This window comes from Chenopodium album, chromosome 22 (assembly GCF_948465745.1).
Source record: "Chenopodium album chromosome 22, dcCheAlbu1.1, whole genome shotgun sequence".
Lineage (NCBI taxonomy): Eukaryota > Viridiplantae > Streptophyta > Magnoliopsida > Caryophyllales > Amaranthaceae > Chenopodium > Chenopodium album.
The window spans coordinates 32,726,601-32,745,154 of NC_137855.1; the positions used below are offsets into that span (position 1 = coordinate 32,726,601).

At 36.7% G+C, this 18,554-nt stretch overlaps 1 protein-coding gene across 1 annotated transcript; it reads left to right on the top strand.

Moving 5' to 3' along the window:
• The first annotated feature begins 887 nt into the window (after window positions 1-887).
• Window positions 888-17,882, top strand: LOC145603569 (polynucleotide 3'-phosphatase ZDP-like). Its single transcript, XM_081659495.1, has 12 exons — window positions 888-1,299; window positions 1,591-1,638; window positions 2,080-2,142; window positions 2,929-2,982; window positions 3,169-3,237; window positions 3,553-3,609; window positions 4,378-4,454; window positions 5,368-5,449; window positions 5,595-5,711; window positions 16,554-16,666; window positions 16,791-16,860; window positions 17,569-17,882. Exons 1-12 carry the CDS (start codon window positions 931-933, stop codon window positions 17,614-17,616), a joined length of 1,167 nt encoding a protein of 388 aa, XP_081515621.1. The 5' UTR covers window positions 888-930; the 3' UTR covers window positions 17,617-17,882.
• The last annotated feature ends 672 nt before the right edge of the window (window positions 17,883-18,554 follow it).

Here is an 18,554-nt window from a genome sequence, read left to right on the forward strand (position 1 = left end):
ACACTGGGAATGTAAGCCATAGTGGTCCGAGAGCCCTAATATCTATATAAGATCATGGGTTCGAAAACGGAAAGAAACACAAAAAGTATGTAAAAGTAAGAAAAATAATAAGTATAAAAAGGCTGCATCTTTTTGTTAATCTAGTTAATAATAATATGCCTGCAAAGTTACTACTAAGCAATTATAATAACTAAGATCAAAATTTACGTAAAGTGAGTATGTAATATCAACATGGATCAAACAAAGAAACATCAACATGAATAAAACAAAAGATGATAGTAATGAATTCACAAGTAAGAGAACTTTCACCGTTGTTTTTGAGGTATATATAATACAGTAAATGTTTGAGTTTCTGGTATAGAGGATCCCAAATATGGGCAACTATAGAGCATACTCCTCGAAACATTTAAAAGTAGATAGTATTATTTGTTATAAATTTTTAAAAGTAGGTATAAATATACCTGACTGGAAACTGATGCTGATAACGTGTTAAAATATTTTACTGATGGTAAAATATTTATGAAGATAAGAAGCAAGTAGTAGAATGGTAGGAAAACTCTTTCTTATTTTCCAGCCTAAGTTCACAATACGTGAACTTTCACTTATATAGCCAAAATAAATCAATAAAATAATATACATTATTGTACTTTATACAAATGATTGTACTTAGTAAAGTCTTCATTGACCTCAATTACCACATGTGAACTTCAATTCAATCATGCATGTTTCTCAACATAGATAAATAACATCACATAGTGAAAATATCTAATCCAGCATGGTTTAAACTTTTGATCCCCCATCTTGCTTTCAAAAAAAAAAAAAAAAAAAAAAACAGACCTTTAGATAAGTAACGTCATAAAGTACTCGTACTGTTTTCCGTAATAGTCAAAAACTTTGGCGGGAGACACTCACAAAAACCCAGTACCCTGAATGCTCATCGCCGCCGTCTCCTCCACCACCACCACCAGATCCTTTCTCTCTCCTCGCCGTCTACTTCTCTCTCATAAACCTCTCTTCCTCCTCAAAAACCCTACCTCTAAACCCTCCTTTCTCCACCTCCACCTCCAAGCTCGGCCTCCAATGGCGTCATCCTTCGTCGCCGAGTACGCGAAATCGAATCGCTCCGCTTGCAAAACTTGCTCCGACAAAATTGCTGCTAATGCATTGAGGCTAGGTGTTGTCACCAAGGACAAACAAAGAGGGTTTGACGCCACTAAATGGCATCATTTCCACTGCTTCTCCTTTAAGTCTAACTCCGTTTCGTCTCTTTCGGATATTCGAGGGTTCAATTCTCTTAAGGTATTTTATTTACTCCCTCCGTCTCTAAAAGTTTGATTATCGTTGTTCAATTTTATTCTATTTTGGGTTGATTGAGGGTTTTTGTTGAGTAGAATTTGACCATTGTTGTTTTATATTTGTTGAATTTAGTACGTCATATACTCATATTTATAATGTTTTACCAAGCTTATGTTTGCAAACGTTTGGCCAAATTTGAATTGACTATATCATCGCAATAAGTCAAATGTGGTAGAGATGGAGGTTAATAGTAATAATTTTGACATTTTTGTTGTTTGTTTGAATTTAATGTAGAGCGACGATCAAGAGGCTATGAAGAAATTGGTGGAGGAACTTGGGAAGGTTTGAGTTTAATTGTTAGAGTATTGTTAATTGAATTGTAAAATTTGTATTTTGGTATCATTGGTCTGGATATAGTTAGCCGACCCCAAATCATTTTGGGACTAAGGCGTTGTTGTTGTTGTTGTTGTTGTTATGGTTGTGGTGGTCTAAATTTAGTTGGAGCCCTTGGAGGCTGATTATGATTATATAACCACGACTTTATGAGTTCAAACTTGATATTGTACTCATTTTAATTTTAAGTTTGTGTCTGTTGGTTGAAATTTGAAATCATGGAACCTCGGGCTGGATGGATGCCGCTTGAAGTTGCTGAAATTAATGGAACCTCGGGCTGGATGGATGACTCTTTTAGTAGATGATGTTTGGGTTTTCTGAATTTGAGTTTCTTGGTTTCAGATATCAGGAGAATTTTGGTTCACCAGTGACTCATTATTGCTTTTGTAGGATAAAGATGTCGATGATGATGCAAGTGCTGGACAGGAACAAAACATTTCCAAGAAAAAGAAGGTAAAAAGATAGTTGTGTTATTTCCTTAATCCTGTTTAGGGGAGAGAATATTGTCAGTGAAAATTGATGAGCAAAGTAGTTGGAATCTGAGATGGGAAAAAATCAGATTGTAAATTGGAACAAATTCAGTTGTGCATGCGATTGATGAAATGAATTCTTCTCCAATAACATAAAGCCTGATGAGAGTGAATATCATTTGCTCTCATATCTTTATATTATGTATTCTTGCAACCTCAAATTATACTTCGTATTTTGTAATTTGGTCAAACCATATGATGTTTTCCATAGATATTTTCCTTGTACATGTTTGGGAACTTAAGATATCCCTATGTTAATTTCCCCAAATCACCCCCCCCCCCCCAAGTTAAGTTTTGTTCGGTAGCAAATGTGTACAATTAGGTGTGAAGGCTTGTTTACACCAACACAAATACATGACCCCTTTTTAGTTTTTAGAGTTATATATGAAATAATAGCTATGAAATCTTTTCAAGCAACTCTTTTTTGCTATCTCATACTTTATTGATATTGAATCATTTGTTGTATAATGATAAGCAAGTTACTAAAATGAGGGAATTCAAAAACAGAATGGTTGCTTATATGTTAATTGATGTTGAATTCATACTTTAAGATGTTTTAATTGCATGTTATGTGTATTTAATGGCTAATCCATTCAATGTAGTACTGACATATTGTAAACAAGTTTATGTTACAATGGTCAATATCATATACTACTGACATATTGTAGTATAATAGAATTTACATCACATTTGTTTTTACTTATTGCAGCGTGGAGATAGTGATGAAGTTGTAGAGAAGCAAGAAAGTTCGAAAAAATTGCAGGTAAGGAAAATGCCTTTTGTTTCCAAGGGTCTCACCATTGCTTGGTGAACTTTCTAGGACGTGACTTAGGTAATCATGTCTGAAAGTTGTATGGTATTTAAGTGTTGATGTTTTGGGGATACAAAGCCTAGGCTTATTTTAATATGGTTGCTTATTCCCTCTCCTTTTTGACATGTCTACTTTTAGCTTTCTGTGAGTGAGGAGGCTGATGTCAAGATTACTCTTGCAACATCTGATATAAAGGATATATACCAGGTACAAAATACTTTTAAGTTTTAGTGTCCAATTTTATTCATAATTTCTCGTCTTGCCTCCTTTTTTCATCTTCTAGCTGTATGTGACATTATTATGCTTACTCGTTTCTTTTACTTCTTCACATATACTCCTTTTGCTGTGAAATGGCCGTCTCAAGCTGACTTTTTTGAGGCCTTTTGCAGTTTTGCCCATAATCAGCAACTCAGCATAGTCTTTGATTTATTATTGATTAATGCTTTGAAAATTTGATTGTTATTATTCTGAGATGGTCAATTTTGCATTGTAATTATTCTGATATCACATTTTCTGATCCAGGGAGCTACATTACTGCCAAATTGGAAAGCATTTCATAGTATCATATTTCTTGAGAAGGTGAGACATTTCTTAACTCAGAGGTTTATGCTTATGTTATGCTGCATGAGGAATATGAGCTTCAGATTCCAAACAGAATTAATACTTTTTTTTTTTTTTTTCTCTGAAATACATTTTAATATATAGAATTCAAGCAAATCATCTTTTTTTTTTTTCTTTTAAATATAAAAATGTTTTGACTCTTTAATTCTATTATGGACCGAGGGAAATATCTGTCATTTTTTGAATGTACCCATGTCTCAACATTTTCTAAATAGTACTTTCTGTCATGGACTGATGGAGGTAGCTGTCCATATTCTTTGCATATTTTCATAATTCAACATATTCTAAATATTCCCTCCGTTGCTTTAGTATAATTACGTATTCTATTTTGGGCGTCTCCTTTCGATGGTTACATTTCTAAACTTTCCTCAACTAGTTTTACACATTTACCCTCGTATTTTCACACTCCCAATACACTTACCCTCATATTACCTATTTTTATTACAGCTATTCCCATTTACCAAACACATATTCCCAAAGCAACTATTTCCATTTACCAAAATATTTACCACTCACAAAGCAAATATTTCCGTTTACCTATTCCCAAAACAAATATTCTCATTTTACATACTTCCAATGTTATTTCTTAATACCCGTGAAAACCCAATCGTAACCGTAGAAAGTGATGGAGGGAGTAGTAGTTTCTTTGAAATACCTTGTGTGTATTCGTTACCAGATGCATTTTCATCTAATCTACTTCTCTTCTGCTTTTGTATCCCTGAGTAGGATGATGGCCTACAAGATTCAAGTAAAATTGCTGCATTTGATTTTGATGGATGTCTTGCCAACACTGATGTGAAGAGGTATGCTAAACAGCTCAAAAAGTTGCCTTACTACTTTAGCATGTATTAAAATTTATTATTTAATTTATTTAATGTTTATTATTTGTTTTTTGATGTTTCGCATGGCTGGCAATTAAAACAACCAAAACAATAATCAAAGTCTTAATCCCAGAGATGGGGTCGGCTACTCGACTACATGAACTAAGATTTTATTTCCCTGATTGGCAATTAGGGAGACAAAAACATATTGTACACGAGCTGCTATATTGAAACCCATTCCTCCCCTCCCTGATAGAGAGATAAAAAAAGGGACTGAAGCTCTGAAAACAGGATGTTGTGTGAGCACTGCAGAATATTTTACTTGCATAATTACAGAGCCATAATGTAAATGGACAGCACAAATTCGATGTGCAATGATTGCAGACACTACCTCATTTTCTTGCATTACTGCATGCAAGCCTCTGTTTGGAGCCAGTACAATATTTAATTTTGCTTTTTCATTGTCGAACAATTTTTAAAAAATTTATCCAGATTGTTCTGTACTAACTTAAAAAGGTTATTTGGGTGCCTGTTCCCTTTAAGGTCAATAGTTCTTTAATTTCTTTCACTTCTATTATCAATTTATCATGGTTACAACTACCTCCCCTACTCTATGTCTTAATTTAATTTCTTTCACTTCTATTATCAATTTATCATGGTTATTTGCTGTTACTCTATGTCTTAGAAAATCCTATAGCTTATGTGTATAACTGTATCATCAATTGGCTCACAAATAATCAGATGTATTAAACCTTGAATGGATTTCTCCTTGCTCTGGTCAACTGAAAATTACTCCTTAGCTTCTATCATTTGAAAGATAATCTTTTAACTTTCTAGAGAATGATGTATTGATGTAACAAGTTGCAGACAATCTTATGTCAGCTCATTTTGTTAGGACTGGTGCAGATGCCTGGTCCCTTATGTATCCATCAATACCTGACAAATTGCAGAAGCTGTACAATGATGGCTACAAGCTGGTTGCATCTTCTCTTCCACTTTTCCAGATTTTGACTCCCTTTTTCCCTTCCCCCAATCCCAAATGACAACAAAATGGCAACTTATCTATTAATTGGAATGCTCTTCTTTCCTCAGAATATATTAATAGGACTGCAACTATTTCAGGTCATATTTACTAATGAATCCAACATAGACCGCTGGAAGAATAAGAGACAGAAAGCCGTGGATTCAAAACTTGGACGCCTGAACAATTTTATCAACCTTGTGAAAGTCCCGATTCAGGTATAAAAGCTGTAGATGTTTTCGTGTTGGTAATGTTACTGTCCTAATTAGGTTATGGTGTTGAGTTTTAGTACCTTTTTTACTTACCAATGACAGTATGTCAAACCTTTCTTGTTATGATTTTGAACTCTTCCACTTACTAGCTGTGATTGAACTTTGCCTATACTGAATATCATATGTTCTGTGCCAATCAATAAATCAAGGAGAAATATATGTATGTCAATAGCGAAGAAGCTTCTTTCTCCTTGTCATAGATTGGTATGGTCAAAGATAGATAAGGGAAAGGAAAAGAAATTAAACTTCAAGTTTGCATTACACCCGATACATGACAGGCTAAAGTCGTATCACCTTATCAAAAATAATTCCAAAGTCCACTAACTATGCAGATAGGGAAGGGTCGAACCACATGGAAACAAGTTGATTTATTCCTAATTAATTAATATAATCTAAATTATTAAGTAACTAAAATTGTTGTTATTTAAAGGAATTATAGTACGAAGAATAAAAGTAGAGAGAAATAAAAGTAGGAGGAAATCAATTAATAAAAGACCTAGGGTATAGGTTCACCCATAAATAATATTCAAGGGTAAAACATAACATAATAATCAATCATCAATGCATCAATTAATCAGATCATAAACGTATTACAATCCCAGAGGTAATTTACCGGCATTGAATCTCATCTATCAAATCTCGACTTAACAATTTATAAATTAGTCCACCTATTGAAACTAAGTCTAAATATCAATTCTCATCTCTCGAATCTACAATTAAACCAGGCCTAATCTAATTGCATAACATTAAATCAATCAATAGGAAATTAATCCCGACAATCAACAATAATAAATTACCCCTTCATATTATTTATGGATTCCCACAAACCCTAAAAAGAAAACTACTCACACATAATTAAATCTAAATTAATCAAAGCAATTAAACAAATCATGAAGGAAATAAAGAAATTAAATTACTGAAATTAATAGAGAAGAAATAGTTACTAAAGTTAACGGAAATAATGAGTTGAATCAACAACCAAAGTGTAAAGTTGTAGAGAGAGAAAACTAAGTAGAGAGAGAAAGTCTAAGAGAAGAGGTAAAAAGAACCAAAAGCATTAAAACGTATTTATACAAAATTCCTAAAAATCCTAACTAGAAACTAAGTAAAATCGTCGGAAAATAAGTCTTCGAAACACACGCGCCCGACCCGGTCTGGGTTACGAAAAGTGGTCGTGCTCCTCTAATGCTCGTAGTTGCTCCAAATAATCCCAGGAAAAAACTCCAGATGTGCAATTCCCTACAAAACTCAACCAAAACTACGAAAATACTAGAAAACACAAATTAGTAATAAAAGCGGCTCTAAAGAACCAAAAACACTACCAATTATGACCAAGGACTTGGCGAACAAACAAACTCTAACTATCAAACTTGAAATTTTTCACTCAAATACATCTTTTTTTTTTTCTTTCTTTTAATCAACCTTCACTTAGAACATTTGAACTTTCAACAATTTTATTCTTTTTGCTCTATTTTTCTCTTTTGAAGTTGACTCTTTTTTTTTTTTTTTTTTTTTTCCCTTTGAACTTCCTTTTTTTTTGTATCTTCATACTTTATTTTTTCCAAGAAAAATTAAACTTTCAATATTGTCAAAAATAAACTACGATCAAAAACAAAATAACTTCTCAAAATCCACCCAAATTGTGCTTATAATAAGCACACTACAAACTCCCTCACCTCACTCACTGATAGCTCCCCCAAGCCAAGCTTAAGACTAGTAACCAATGGGAATATAGCTTGTAATGTGGCTAATAAACAACCAAAAGTCAAGGCAACAACATGGGTAGGAAGAAAGGAACAAATGCATGTAAAATCATCTGAAGACCACCTAAAAAAATGAACGCCTTCGTCCTCCATAATGTGCATAATAGTGAGACATGAAACACTTCTCATAGTTGCAAATCAATACTCAAATTCATTGACATACCAGAAACTAACACACATTCCTAACCAAATCAACTAGTCAAGCACTATATTCACAAGCAGTTGGACAAAATTGACGCATGTTATGGCATCCAAGCAATCAAATATCAAATCATGGTTAACCTATCCATATGTTCATCATCATATACCAAGAATCAAAATAATTTTTAAGCATGGGGCACAGGGAAGCATGATTTACAATTCATTGGAATGTATTTATTTGATTTTTCAATTTTTTTGTATTTGTCATATAACTAAGTAGTAAAACTATACTAGAAAGCAATAAATCTATATTAAGAAAACACACCAACAATAAAAAAAAGGGAAAGAGAAAGATACCAAAATCCAAAAATCTCCCCCAATCTACAATGCCCTCATTGACTCGGAAACTAGCCCAACACGACTAATCCTCATCATCCTCATCCATGGAGCCAAAACCTCCACACCGCTGCCACCTGCACCACTAGAAGAGCTACCACCAAAATAATCAGGCTGAATACTCCCCCTCGCCGGCCCTCTAAAAGGAATGTCCTGGCCATACCCGTGGAAAGATGAATAGTCGGCATAAATACCACGGGCGGTGGGATCTCTAGTATATCCCTGGGGTGGGGGCCGAAACCAGGGTAAACACCATCGTCGGGAATAGCACCCCGACGAGTGTAGTCATCATACATGGGATACAGGGTCCTCTCAAGGTACCCTAATCGTGAATCTAGGGAGCCAACCATCCTCCTAAGGTCACCATGTGAATGCTATATACGTCCTATAGCCTCACCTATACTAAACGGTCTCAGAGTCCGTGTGGAGGCATACAGGCTCTGGGTGGTGGGTGGTGGTATAGGTTGTGCTTTCCCCGGGCATGAGCAACTAAAATGTTATATGTATGGCCAACTCGGGGTTAGGCAGGGGAAAGATAGGCAATGGTTGCTCAGAGACTTGTTGGCTATCCAATCTTACCCAACCCAAGTCTAAGATACCTAGCGGTCATGTAAGTGTCCGCCCCACCGTTAGTGAGACCGTGACGCCCACCCTCAACGAGTGCTATCCTAGTAGTTAGTCCTCCTAAACGGATAGGGGTACTAGTCGTGTTATCAGTGGTGGCATGTCTACTCAGGTGGTGGATAATGTATCTACCCATGTCTAGTTTACCATACCCATACACATAATGTCCAATTACTGCTAGCTCGTGAGTTTGGGCGTTATGTAGTTCATTCCTACCTTAAAAACAAACACCTGCAAGTTTTTGCTAGATTTTAGGGACAGGGTGGTGAATGGGTTTGGCACTAGCATGTTGGGTGTTAGGGGCCTGTAAACAAGTTTATATTCTTCATGTCAATGGTGAGGTAATTCCGACTCCAAATTAAAAATTTTACAGAAATCAACAAAAGTTCAACTAATATTCATATTGTTTAACCTAAGCAACAATTTCGGTCCATTTTTATTATTTATAACAGTCATAGAGGAAAGAAATTCAAAAGTCAATTCACGATATGTAGGATAATGCATATCAACAAATTTTCTTATTCCTATATCGTTCATGAATCGTCTAACATAATCATACAAACCAAAAGACTCAAGAGTAGAGCGGTGTAACCACCGTGAAGGGATTACCTCACGCCGATAAAGCTATTCGAGTCGTTCCTTTTGCTCCACGGTTGCGATTCGGATGTTTGGCCACTGCGAAAGTTGCAACTCCGGGTCATATTGCTAGTTCGAACTGGAGCTCCTCCCAAGTATCGATCTTGCCCTCTTCGATGCCATGTAAAAAAAATGGGTATGTAAAAATTTGTTTGAAATTGGAAGATTTTGGGATGAGAATGTAGAGGATGATGAGAGGAGTAGAAATATGTAATTATTTTTGAATTTGGGTAAGAGATGGAGAGAGAATCAATGGAGAGGAGGAAGAAGAAGAAAGAAGGAAAGGAGGCTCCGGATTTGTGTGACCTCGCGCCTGATCGGGCGTCACACCGTCGGGCGATCCGACCCTTCGTAGCTTTCTTCTTCTTGCGCCCGGTTGGGCGCCAGCTCGTCCGATCGGGCGAAATTTGCCTCTTGATTTCCTTTGCTCTCGCGCCCGGTTGGGCATTTTCTCGCCCGATTGGGCAAGAAACATGTCTGGACACGTCAACTCTCGCGCCCGGTCGGGCACGCCAGGCGAAAATTGCCAATTTTCCATCCTCGTTCTCGCGCCCGGTTGGGCACGAGGCAGCAATTATTTGTATGAAAATTTTGCTTCTCTTTTCTCAATTGTTGCCTTCCGAAGAGCGCTGGTTTATCTAGGTCCCGCACGACCCTCCTACCACATTAAGTAGTTCAATCGCACCAATCTTAGCCCCTTCATGGTATAGCTTAAGTCTATGACCATTTACTTTGAACTCGTTACCATGTTTATCGATCAATTCCACAGAACCAAATTTATTAGACCTTTTAACAATAAAAGGACCCGACCAGAGTTGAACAATAAACTTTGTCACTCTTTTTGAATTCTCTCGGAAGGATCATCTTGTCGTGCCATTTCTTAGTCTTCTCTTCGTAGACACGGGCACTATCATAGGCCGTCAACCTAAACTCATCTAGTTGATTTAGTTGAAGTAGCTTCTTTTCTCCCGCTAGCTTATCATCCAAATTGAGCTCTTTAATAGCCCAATATGCCTTGTATTCCAATTCCATCGGGAGGTGACATCCTTTACCATACACAAGTCTGTAGGGAGTAGTACCAATTGGGGTCTTAAATGCAATTCTGTACGCCTAAAGAGTTTTATCCAACTTATCACTCTGATCATTCCTTGATTTTGCCACCACCTTCTCTAGAATGGCCTTGATCTCACGGTTAGAATCTTCAACTTGGCCACACGTTTGAGAGTGATAGGCTAAACCCAACGGATGCAAGAACAAGGATGGAAAATTGGCAATTCTCGCCCGACCGGGCGCGAGAAGAAGAAAGCTACGAAGGGTTAGATCGCCCGTGGCGCCCGATCGGGCGCGAGGTCACACAAATCCGGAGCCTCCTTTCCTTCTTCTTTCTTCTCCTTCCTCCTTTCTTTTCTCATCCTTTTCTCTTTCCTCCATTGATTCTCTCTCTAAATCTCAAATTCTCCCTAACTTATCTCTAAGATCTTCTCTCCATCTCTTACCCAAATTTAAATATAATTACATATTTATACTTCTCTCTTCATCCTCTACATTCTCATACCAAAATCTTCCAATTCCAAACAAATTATTACATACCCATTTTTCTACGTGGCATCAAAGAGGGGAAGATACTTAGGAGGAGATCCAGTTCGAGCCAGCAATATGACCTTGAGTTACAACTTTCGCAGTGGCCAACCATCCGAACCGCAACTCCGGAGCAAAAAGAACGACTCTAACAGCTTTATGGGCGTGAGGTAATCCCTTCACGGTGGTTACACCGCTCTACTCTTGAGTCTTTTGGTTTGTATGATTATTTTAGACGATTCATGAACGATATAGGAATGAGAAAATTTGTTGATATGCATTATCCTACTTATCGTGAATTGACTTGTGAATTTCTTTTCTCTATGACTGTTGTAAATAATAAAAATGGACCGAAATTGTTGTTTAGGTTAAACAATAGGAATATTAGTTGAACTTTTGTTGATTTCTGTAAAATTTTTGATTTGGAGTCGAAATTACCTCACCATTGGCATGAAGAATATAAACTTGTTTACGGGCCCCTAACGCCCAACATGCTAGTGTCAAACCCATTCACCACCCTGTCCCTAAAATCTAGCAAAAATTTGCAGGTGTTTGTTTTTAAAGTAGGAATGAACCACATAACGCCCAAACTCACGAGCTAGCAGTAATTGGACATTATGTGTATGGGTATGGTAAACTAGGCATGGGTAGATACATTATCCACCACCTGAGTAGACATGCCACCACTAGTAACACGGCTAGTACCCCTATCCGTTTAGGAGGCCTAATTATTAGGATAGCACTCAAGAAGGCCAGGGTTGTTGAGAGTGGGCGTCACGGTCTCACTAACTGTGGGGCGGACACTTACATGACCGCTAGGTATCTTTAGGACTTGGGTAAGATTGGATAGCCAACAAATCCCCCATTGGTGTGTTAGGACAGGAACCGAGCAACCTTTGCCTATCTCTCCCCTGTCTAACCCCGAGTTGACCGCCTTTTCTCATGGGCAAGAGTCTTATACATATAATATTTTAGTACCACCACCTAGCCTGATACCATCCGTATGCCTCATATGCCTCCATCTCCCCCGAGAATTGACTCTGAGACCGTTTAGTATAGGTGAGGTCATAGGACGTATATAGCATTCACATGGTGACCTTAGGAGGATAGTTGGCTCCTTAGATTCACGATTAGGGTACCTTGAGAGGACCCTGTATCCCATGTATGATGACTACACTCGTCGGGGTGCTACTCCCGACGATGCTGTTTACTCGATTAGTTTCAGCCCCAGATCCCACCGCCCATGGTATTTATACCGGCTATTCATTATTCCACGGGTATGGCCAAGACATTCCTTTTGGGGGGCTGGCGGGGGGGGGGGAGGGAGAGGGTTGAATTTTCAGCCTGATCATTTTGGTGGTAGCTCTTCTGGTGGTGCAGGTGGCAGCGGTGTGGAGGTTTTGGCTCCATGGATGAGGATGATGACGATTAGCCGTGCTGGGCTAGTTCTCGAGGCAATGATGACATTCTGATCTTAGCTTGGGGGAGATTGTGGATTTTGATATCTTTCTCTTTCCCTTTTTCTTATTTTTGGTGTGTTTTTTTAATATAGATTTATTGCTTTCTAGTATAGATTTATTACTTAACTATATGAAAAATACAAAAAAATTGAAAAATAAAAAAAATACGTTCCAATGAATTGTAAATCATGCTTCCCTGTGCCCCCTGCTTAAAAATTGTTTTGATTCTTGGTATATGACGATGAACATTGTGGATAGGTTAGCCATGATTTGATATTTGATTACTTGGATGCCATACATGTGTCAATTTTGTCCAATTGCTTGTGAATATAGTGCTAGTCTAGTTGATTTGGTTAGGAATGTGTATTAGTTCATGGTATGTCAATGTATTTGAGTATTGATTTGCAACTATGAGTAGTGTTTCATGTCTCACTATTATGCACATTGTGGAGAACGAAGGCGTTTACTCTTTTAGGTGGCATTTGTTCCTTTCTTGCTACCATGTTGCCTTGACTTTTTGTTGTTTATTAGCCACATTACAAGCTATATTTGCCCCATAGGTTACTAGTCTCAAGCTTGGCTTGGGGGAGCTATTAGTGAGTGAGGTGAGGGAGTTTGTAGTGTGCTTATTATTAGCACAATTTAGGTGGGTTTTGAGAAGTTATTTTGTTCTTGATCGTAGTTTATTTTTGATGATATTGAAAGTTTTATTTTTCTTGGCAAAAATAAAGTATGATGATATGAAAAAAATGGAAGTTCAAAGAAAAAAAAAAAAAGTGAAGAAAAAAGAGTAAACTTCAAAAGAGAAAAATAGAGCAAAAAGAAAAAAATCGTTGAAAGTTCAAATGTTCTAAGGGAAAGTTGATCAAAAGAAAGGAAAAAAAAATGTATTTTAATGAAAAGTTTCAAGTTTGATAGTTAGAGTTTGTTTGTTCGCTCGAGTTCTACATTACTATATTTTTTAGAGTGAAATTGTAAGTGTTGGGATTATTTGACATGTTTTGAGTTGTATTTGGTGAATTTTTGTTGGAGTTGAGTATGTTGGAGATGTTTGGTCATTATTTATTTTTGACCTTGGGTTTTATTAGGTTTTGGCTCCCTTTAAGCATAGCTATTCTCTCACATTTTTCCAAATATATCCTACCCTTTACCCTAGCCTTACATTACAAGCTTTAAAGACCTTCGACCTTTGTGCATAGAGTCGTGCGAATGTGAAACTGTTGCTTATCAATGCAAGGAATGACTTGACATATTCCGAGTCGACTATTAGATTGAGTGTATGTCTTTTTAAACACACGAGAGTGTGAGAGTGTGAGTTGGGAGGGCATTGTTCACATTAAAGGGGTTGGTTGGAGAGCTATCGGATACATTTTATATCCGGCACATAAATGAGAGAAATGAGAGTTGAGTGTGTGAGCACTAGTCTTGAATTCTATATACTCTTGTGGTTTGCTCTACTCGACAATTGTTAGGGAGGATGAGTGATTGGATGGATGAGATTGGTTGATGTTGAAACATGTTTGTTAGATTTGCCTTAAATTGGTTGTTCTTGATTTTGATTATATGGGGTGAAGCATGGTTTGGCTTGGGTGAGTTTGATATGTTTATTTTATATAGTATTTTATCCCCGTCCTTTGGTCATAATTGGTAGTGTTTTTGGCTCTCTAGAGCCATTTTTACTACTAATTTGTGTTTTATAGTATTTTCGTAGTTTTAATTAAGTTTTGTGGGGAATTGCACATTTGGAGTTTTTTCCTAGGATTATTTGGAGCAACTACGAGCATTGAAGGAGCACGACAACATTTCGTAGCCAAGAGAAGTATTGATGAAAGACGCGCCCGACCGGACGGTGTCGCGCCCGATCGGGCTCGTGCTTTGAAGAGTTATTTTCCGACGATTTTATTTAGTTTCTAGTTAGGATTTTTAGGAGTTTTGTATAAATACGTTTTAGTGCTTTTGGTTCTTTTTACCTCTTCTCTTAGACTTTCTCTATTTACTTAGTTTTCTCTCTTAATTTCTTTCTCTAAAACTTTACACTTTGTGCTTGGTTCAACTCATTATTTCCGTTAACTAAGAGAGAAAACTATGTAGAGAGAAAAAGTCTAAGAGAAGAGGTAAAAAGAACCAAAAGCACTAAAACGTATTTATACCAAGCTCCTAAAAATCCTAATTAGACTAAGTAAAATCGTCGGAAAATGACTCTTCGAAACACAAGCCCGGTCGGGCGCCACACCGCCCGTCGGGCCCGTCTTTTTTTTCATCAATACTCCTCTCGCACTCGGCTGGGCGTGAGATCAGGCGAAGACTGCTGCAACCTTTATCTACCTTGCTCGGTCGGGTGTGCCTTCGAGCGGAGCCTCTTTGGCCGGGCAAGGCCACTTTGGGCACAATGGACTCCTTGCTTGGGCTCGTAACTTGGCCCAAACCAAATATTCTCATTGGGTCTTGAATACTCGGTCCAATGCCTCGGTTCCTTCAAAGTCGAGCCCTTAATCACCGGTTTGATGACTCCAATCGGCCTTGGGCTACGAAAAGTGGTCGTGCTCCTCCAATGCTTGTAGTTGCTTCAAATAATCCCTAGAAAAAGCTCCAAATGTGCAATTTCCTACAAAACTCAACCAAAACTACGAAAACACTAGAAAACACAAATTAGTAATGAAAGTGGCTCTGAAGAGTTAAAAACACTATCAATTATGACCAAGGGACGGGGATAAAATACTATATAAATAGACATATCAATACACAGCAGATTCCAACCAAACTAAATCCATTAAAAATTGTGAGAAAGGTGCTTTGTACAAAAGTGTGAAAATCTAGAGACACTGATAAACTATATGGAGAAAGAAGGATGCTCATTTTGAAGATAGTTGTATTGATAGATGCCAAGGCTGCATGATAACAGCAAAAATCTGGGGTACTTTTTGAGGTAGGCTTAGTTTTCTCTTAATGATTATATGATAGAGATAGGAGGGGCTGCATTCATAGGTTTCTACACATATTTAAGCTATTGTAAAGATAGTTGTAGCTTGAAAAAGTTAGTTTAGGGTAGGCTAAGTCCAATGGTTGGCAGTGTTGCACTGCTGATAGTGCTGAAGTTGGGTAGTGGTTTACTGGCCAAATTTTTAGGAAGTTAACGTGTTGAACTTACAAGAAGTCTAGTACTTACTCTGTTTTTTTGCATCTTCATCAAAGGCTATGCCCAAGTGTATAATAATTGTTAGTTCATGCATTAGAAGTTATATTGCATTTTTTCAAAAAAAAAGAAGTTATGTTGCATTGATACACAAACCAACAAATAATAATGCATAGAAATTTGAATGACAAGTAATATGAAATGAAAGAAGTTAGTTAAGTGATCAGTTTACATCAAATGGAGTTTCTAGTTTTACTCCCCATCCATCATCTTTATGAAAATTTGTAAAGAACGAAAAGACCTCTTTCTGCAGAAAGTATGAGTAAACTCCATTTTTTTTTTTTTTTTTTTTTGAAAGATATGAGTAAACTCCATATAATACAATTGAAAGTAGCTAAGCTGGATGATATCCTTAGAGGCAGAAAAGTGTTGGTGAAGCTTGTTTAGGTGTCTACTGACTTTAGTAGATAGATCGTCATATTTCTTGTAAGGAGATACAGAGATATCCAATGAAGTTAAACATATTTATATGGAAAATTGATGGACAGATTGTTGGCTTAGCCATCGTTATAGATCAAAATTTTATATAGCATGCTAATTTCATTTCTCTTTTTTAGTTTATGCGCTTTATCAAATAGTTGACTTTTAATTGCTGTTAGCAATGTTTATATTGTTGTAGCTTTTGATTTATGTTATCCAGGCTCTTCATATCGCCTCATGTCCCAATGTCGGATCTTTGCCACCCAGACATGGGTTTGGATACTATGCCACTTCATTTTGGGCTAAAATCACGATATAGCCGAGTTGGACACTTAAGCACATGTTCCAGACTGACACGAGCAACTGAGTCTGAGTAGCAAAGGCTTATGAAGTTTGATATATTATTGTTTGTTTATATGAATGATTAATTGTTTACCGGGCATTTAATAAAGTGGGAAGTTTTTTTGCTTTATTTCTGAGACTTGCATTGTCATTTCATGCTTGCAAAGTCAATATTTTAATGTATTGCTGTGACTTGCAAGACCTAATAGGTGATACAATGATAATTTATTTACAGGTATACATAGCATGCGGGTTTGGACCTACAGACCCATACCGTAAACCCAAAACTGGAATGTGGCATGTTATGGAACAGCACTTTAACTCTGGAATTCCAGTTGATATGGATCAGTAATTTCTCTCTCCACTTTGTGAATTTTTTTTTTGTCTGATTAGGATAATGTAATACAAGTAAAACTATAAAATATTTCCTGGCCTGTCATCTATGAGATGCTATAAGCTTTCCTGTGGGCAGGTCCTTTTATGTCGGGGATGCAGCTGGGAGGAAAAATGATCACAGTGATGCTGATATCAAATTTGCTCAGGTATTGCTGTAGGTTTCTTTGTTAAATAACTTGATTGATGTCATCTTATCAATTTCTTACTAAGGGTAGAAACAATACTAACAATCATAATTTGCCTTCGACAACATAGTGAGGTAATGAGGATCAAATTTAAATTGTTTTGTAGCTTAAAGTAGCTTGTGTTATATGTCATATTAACGAGATTGAAAGAAAATATCTGATAGAGTAGATTTTTGCACAAAGTGTTTTTTTGAATCAATTAACTATAAAACTGACCTACAGTATCAGTAAAATGCAGGCGGTTTATGCTTGCTTCTGAATCTCTATGCTATATATTCAATTTTTAGGTATTCAACTTGAGCATTGCAACTCTCGAGTGACCAAGCCTCATGTATTACCATGGTGACTTTAAGGCTTTTAGCTATTACATGTGTTGCATTTGAAACACTGCTAACTTTTGTTATGTGACTTTGTCAAAAAGTGGGTGATTGTATATATTAAAAATTTGGTAAGTATATTTCATTAAACTCCCTTTAACACAGCACTACTTATCTAATATAACCTTCCCAAAACCCTCTTAACCCTTTTTGTTGCTTGATGAGGTTTGTTCCCAACAAAGCTACCTCTATGGCTCTCTGGTTGAGGTTTTATGCAATAGCTGGTTAAAATTCTCAACTTTTAGGATGCTGATAAGTATGGTTGATTGTATATGATCATGTCGTTATGCAGGGTGTTGGGTTGAAGTTCTATGTTCCAGAGGAGTTCTTCACTGTATGAACATGCACTAACCTTAGCATGTATATGAACCGACATTCCTGGGCTGCTGTCGATTGCTGATTGTGCTTAATTTTCCATGGTCATCTTGATTTTCCCTTGTACATTAACATGGTCTATCATTGCTGAAAATCTGATCTGCTGTATGCTTGAGATGTACGTCAATTATAATGCACCTTTGGTAGAACTGATCTACTATTGTAGTGGTATTTAATTGTTTATGTAAGCTGTATGCTCTTATCAATTGCAATCATGATCTTTTATTTGAATTATTTTTTCCACAGTATTACTAATCCTCAAATGTAAGCAAAGATAGCAATTGCTAGTAAGAACCAAAATATAATTGCTACTATTTTCCACGGTTGGACTGCTGGCATTAGCTTCTTCAATCCCATAACTTACTCCTAACACATTTCTTAGCTTGTCATATATTAAAACTGTTTAGAATAGCCTGATTCTAGGCTCTGTAAACCAAAACTCTTGAAAGTGTAAACGTTTATTTATTGATGGTGTAATAGTACAAGTCGGTAAGCCCAACCTAGATTATGACATAATGGCTGCTTGAAAGTCCTCAAATATGAACACCTAAATTTACTTCTTAGGTTGCTAGTAAGCAAAAAAAAAGAAAAAAAAAAAAAAAATTGACGCAGAAAAGAAATTCTAGTCAAAAAGGAGATTAACGATTAATAACTTAGTGGAAAATCCAGTGGCAGATCCAGTTGTATCCCCATTCCGCGAAAAAAAAAAAAACAAAAACTGATAAGAAAAGAGCCGCCTGTATATGATAGGTCTCTTAGGTAAGGTCATGTAGTTAGCCGAGTGAGTCTAGGCGCATAGCGCCTATGGGCGAGTTATGTAAATAGGAGGATAAGAGAGTAATTTCCGCTGATTCAATTTTTACAGCTAAAAAAAACTGACTCTCTAGTGATACATTATAATGT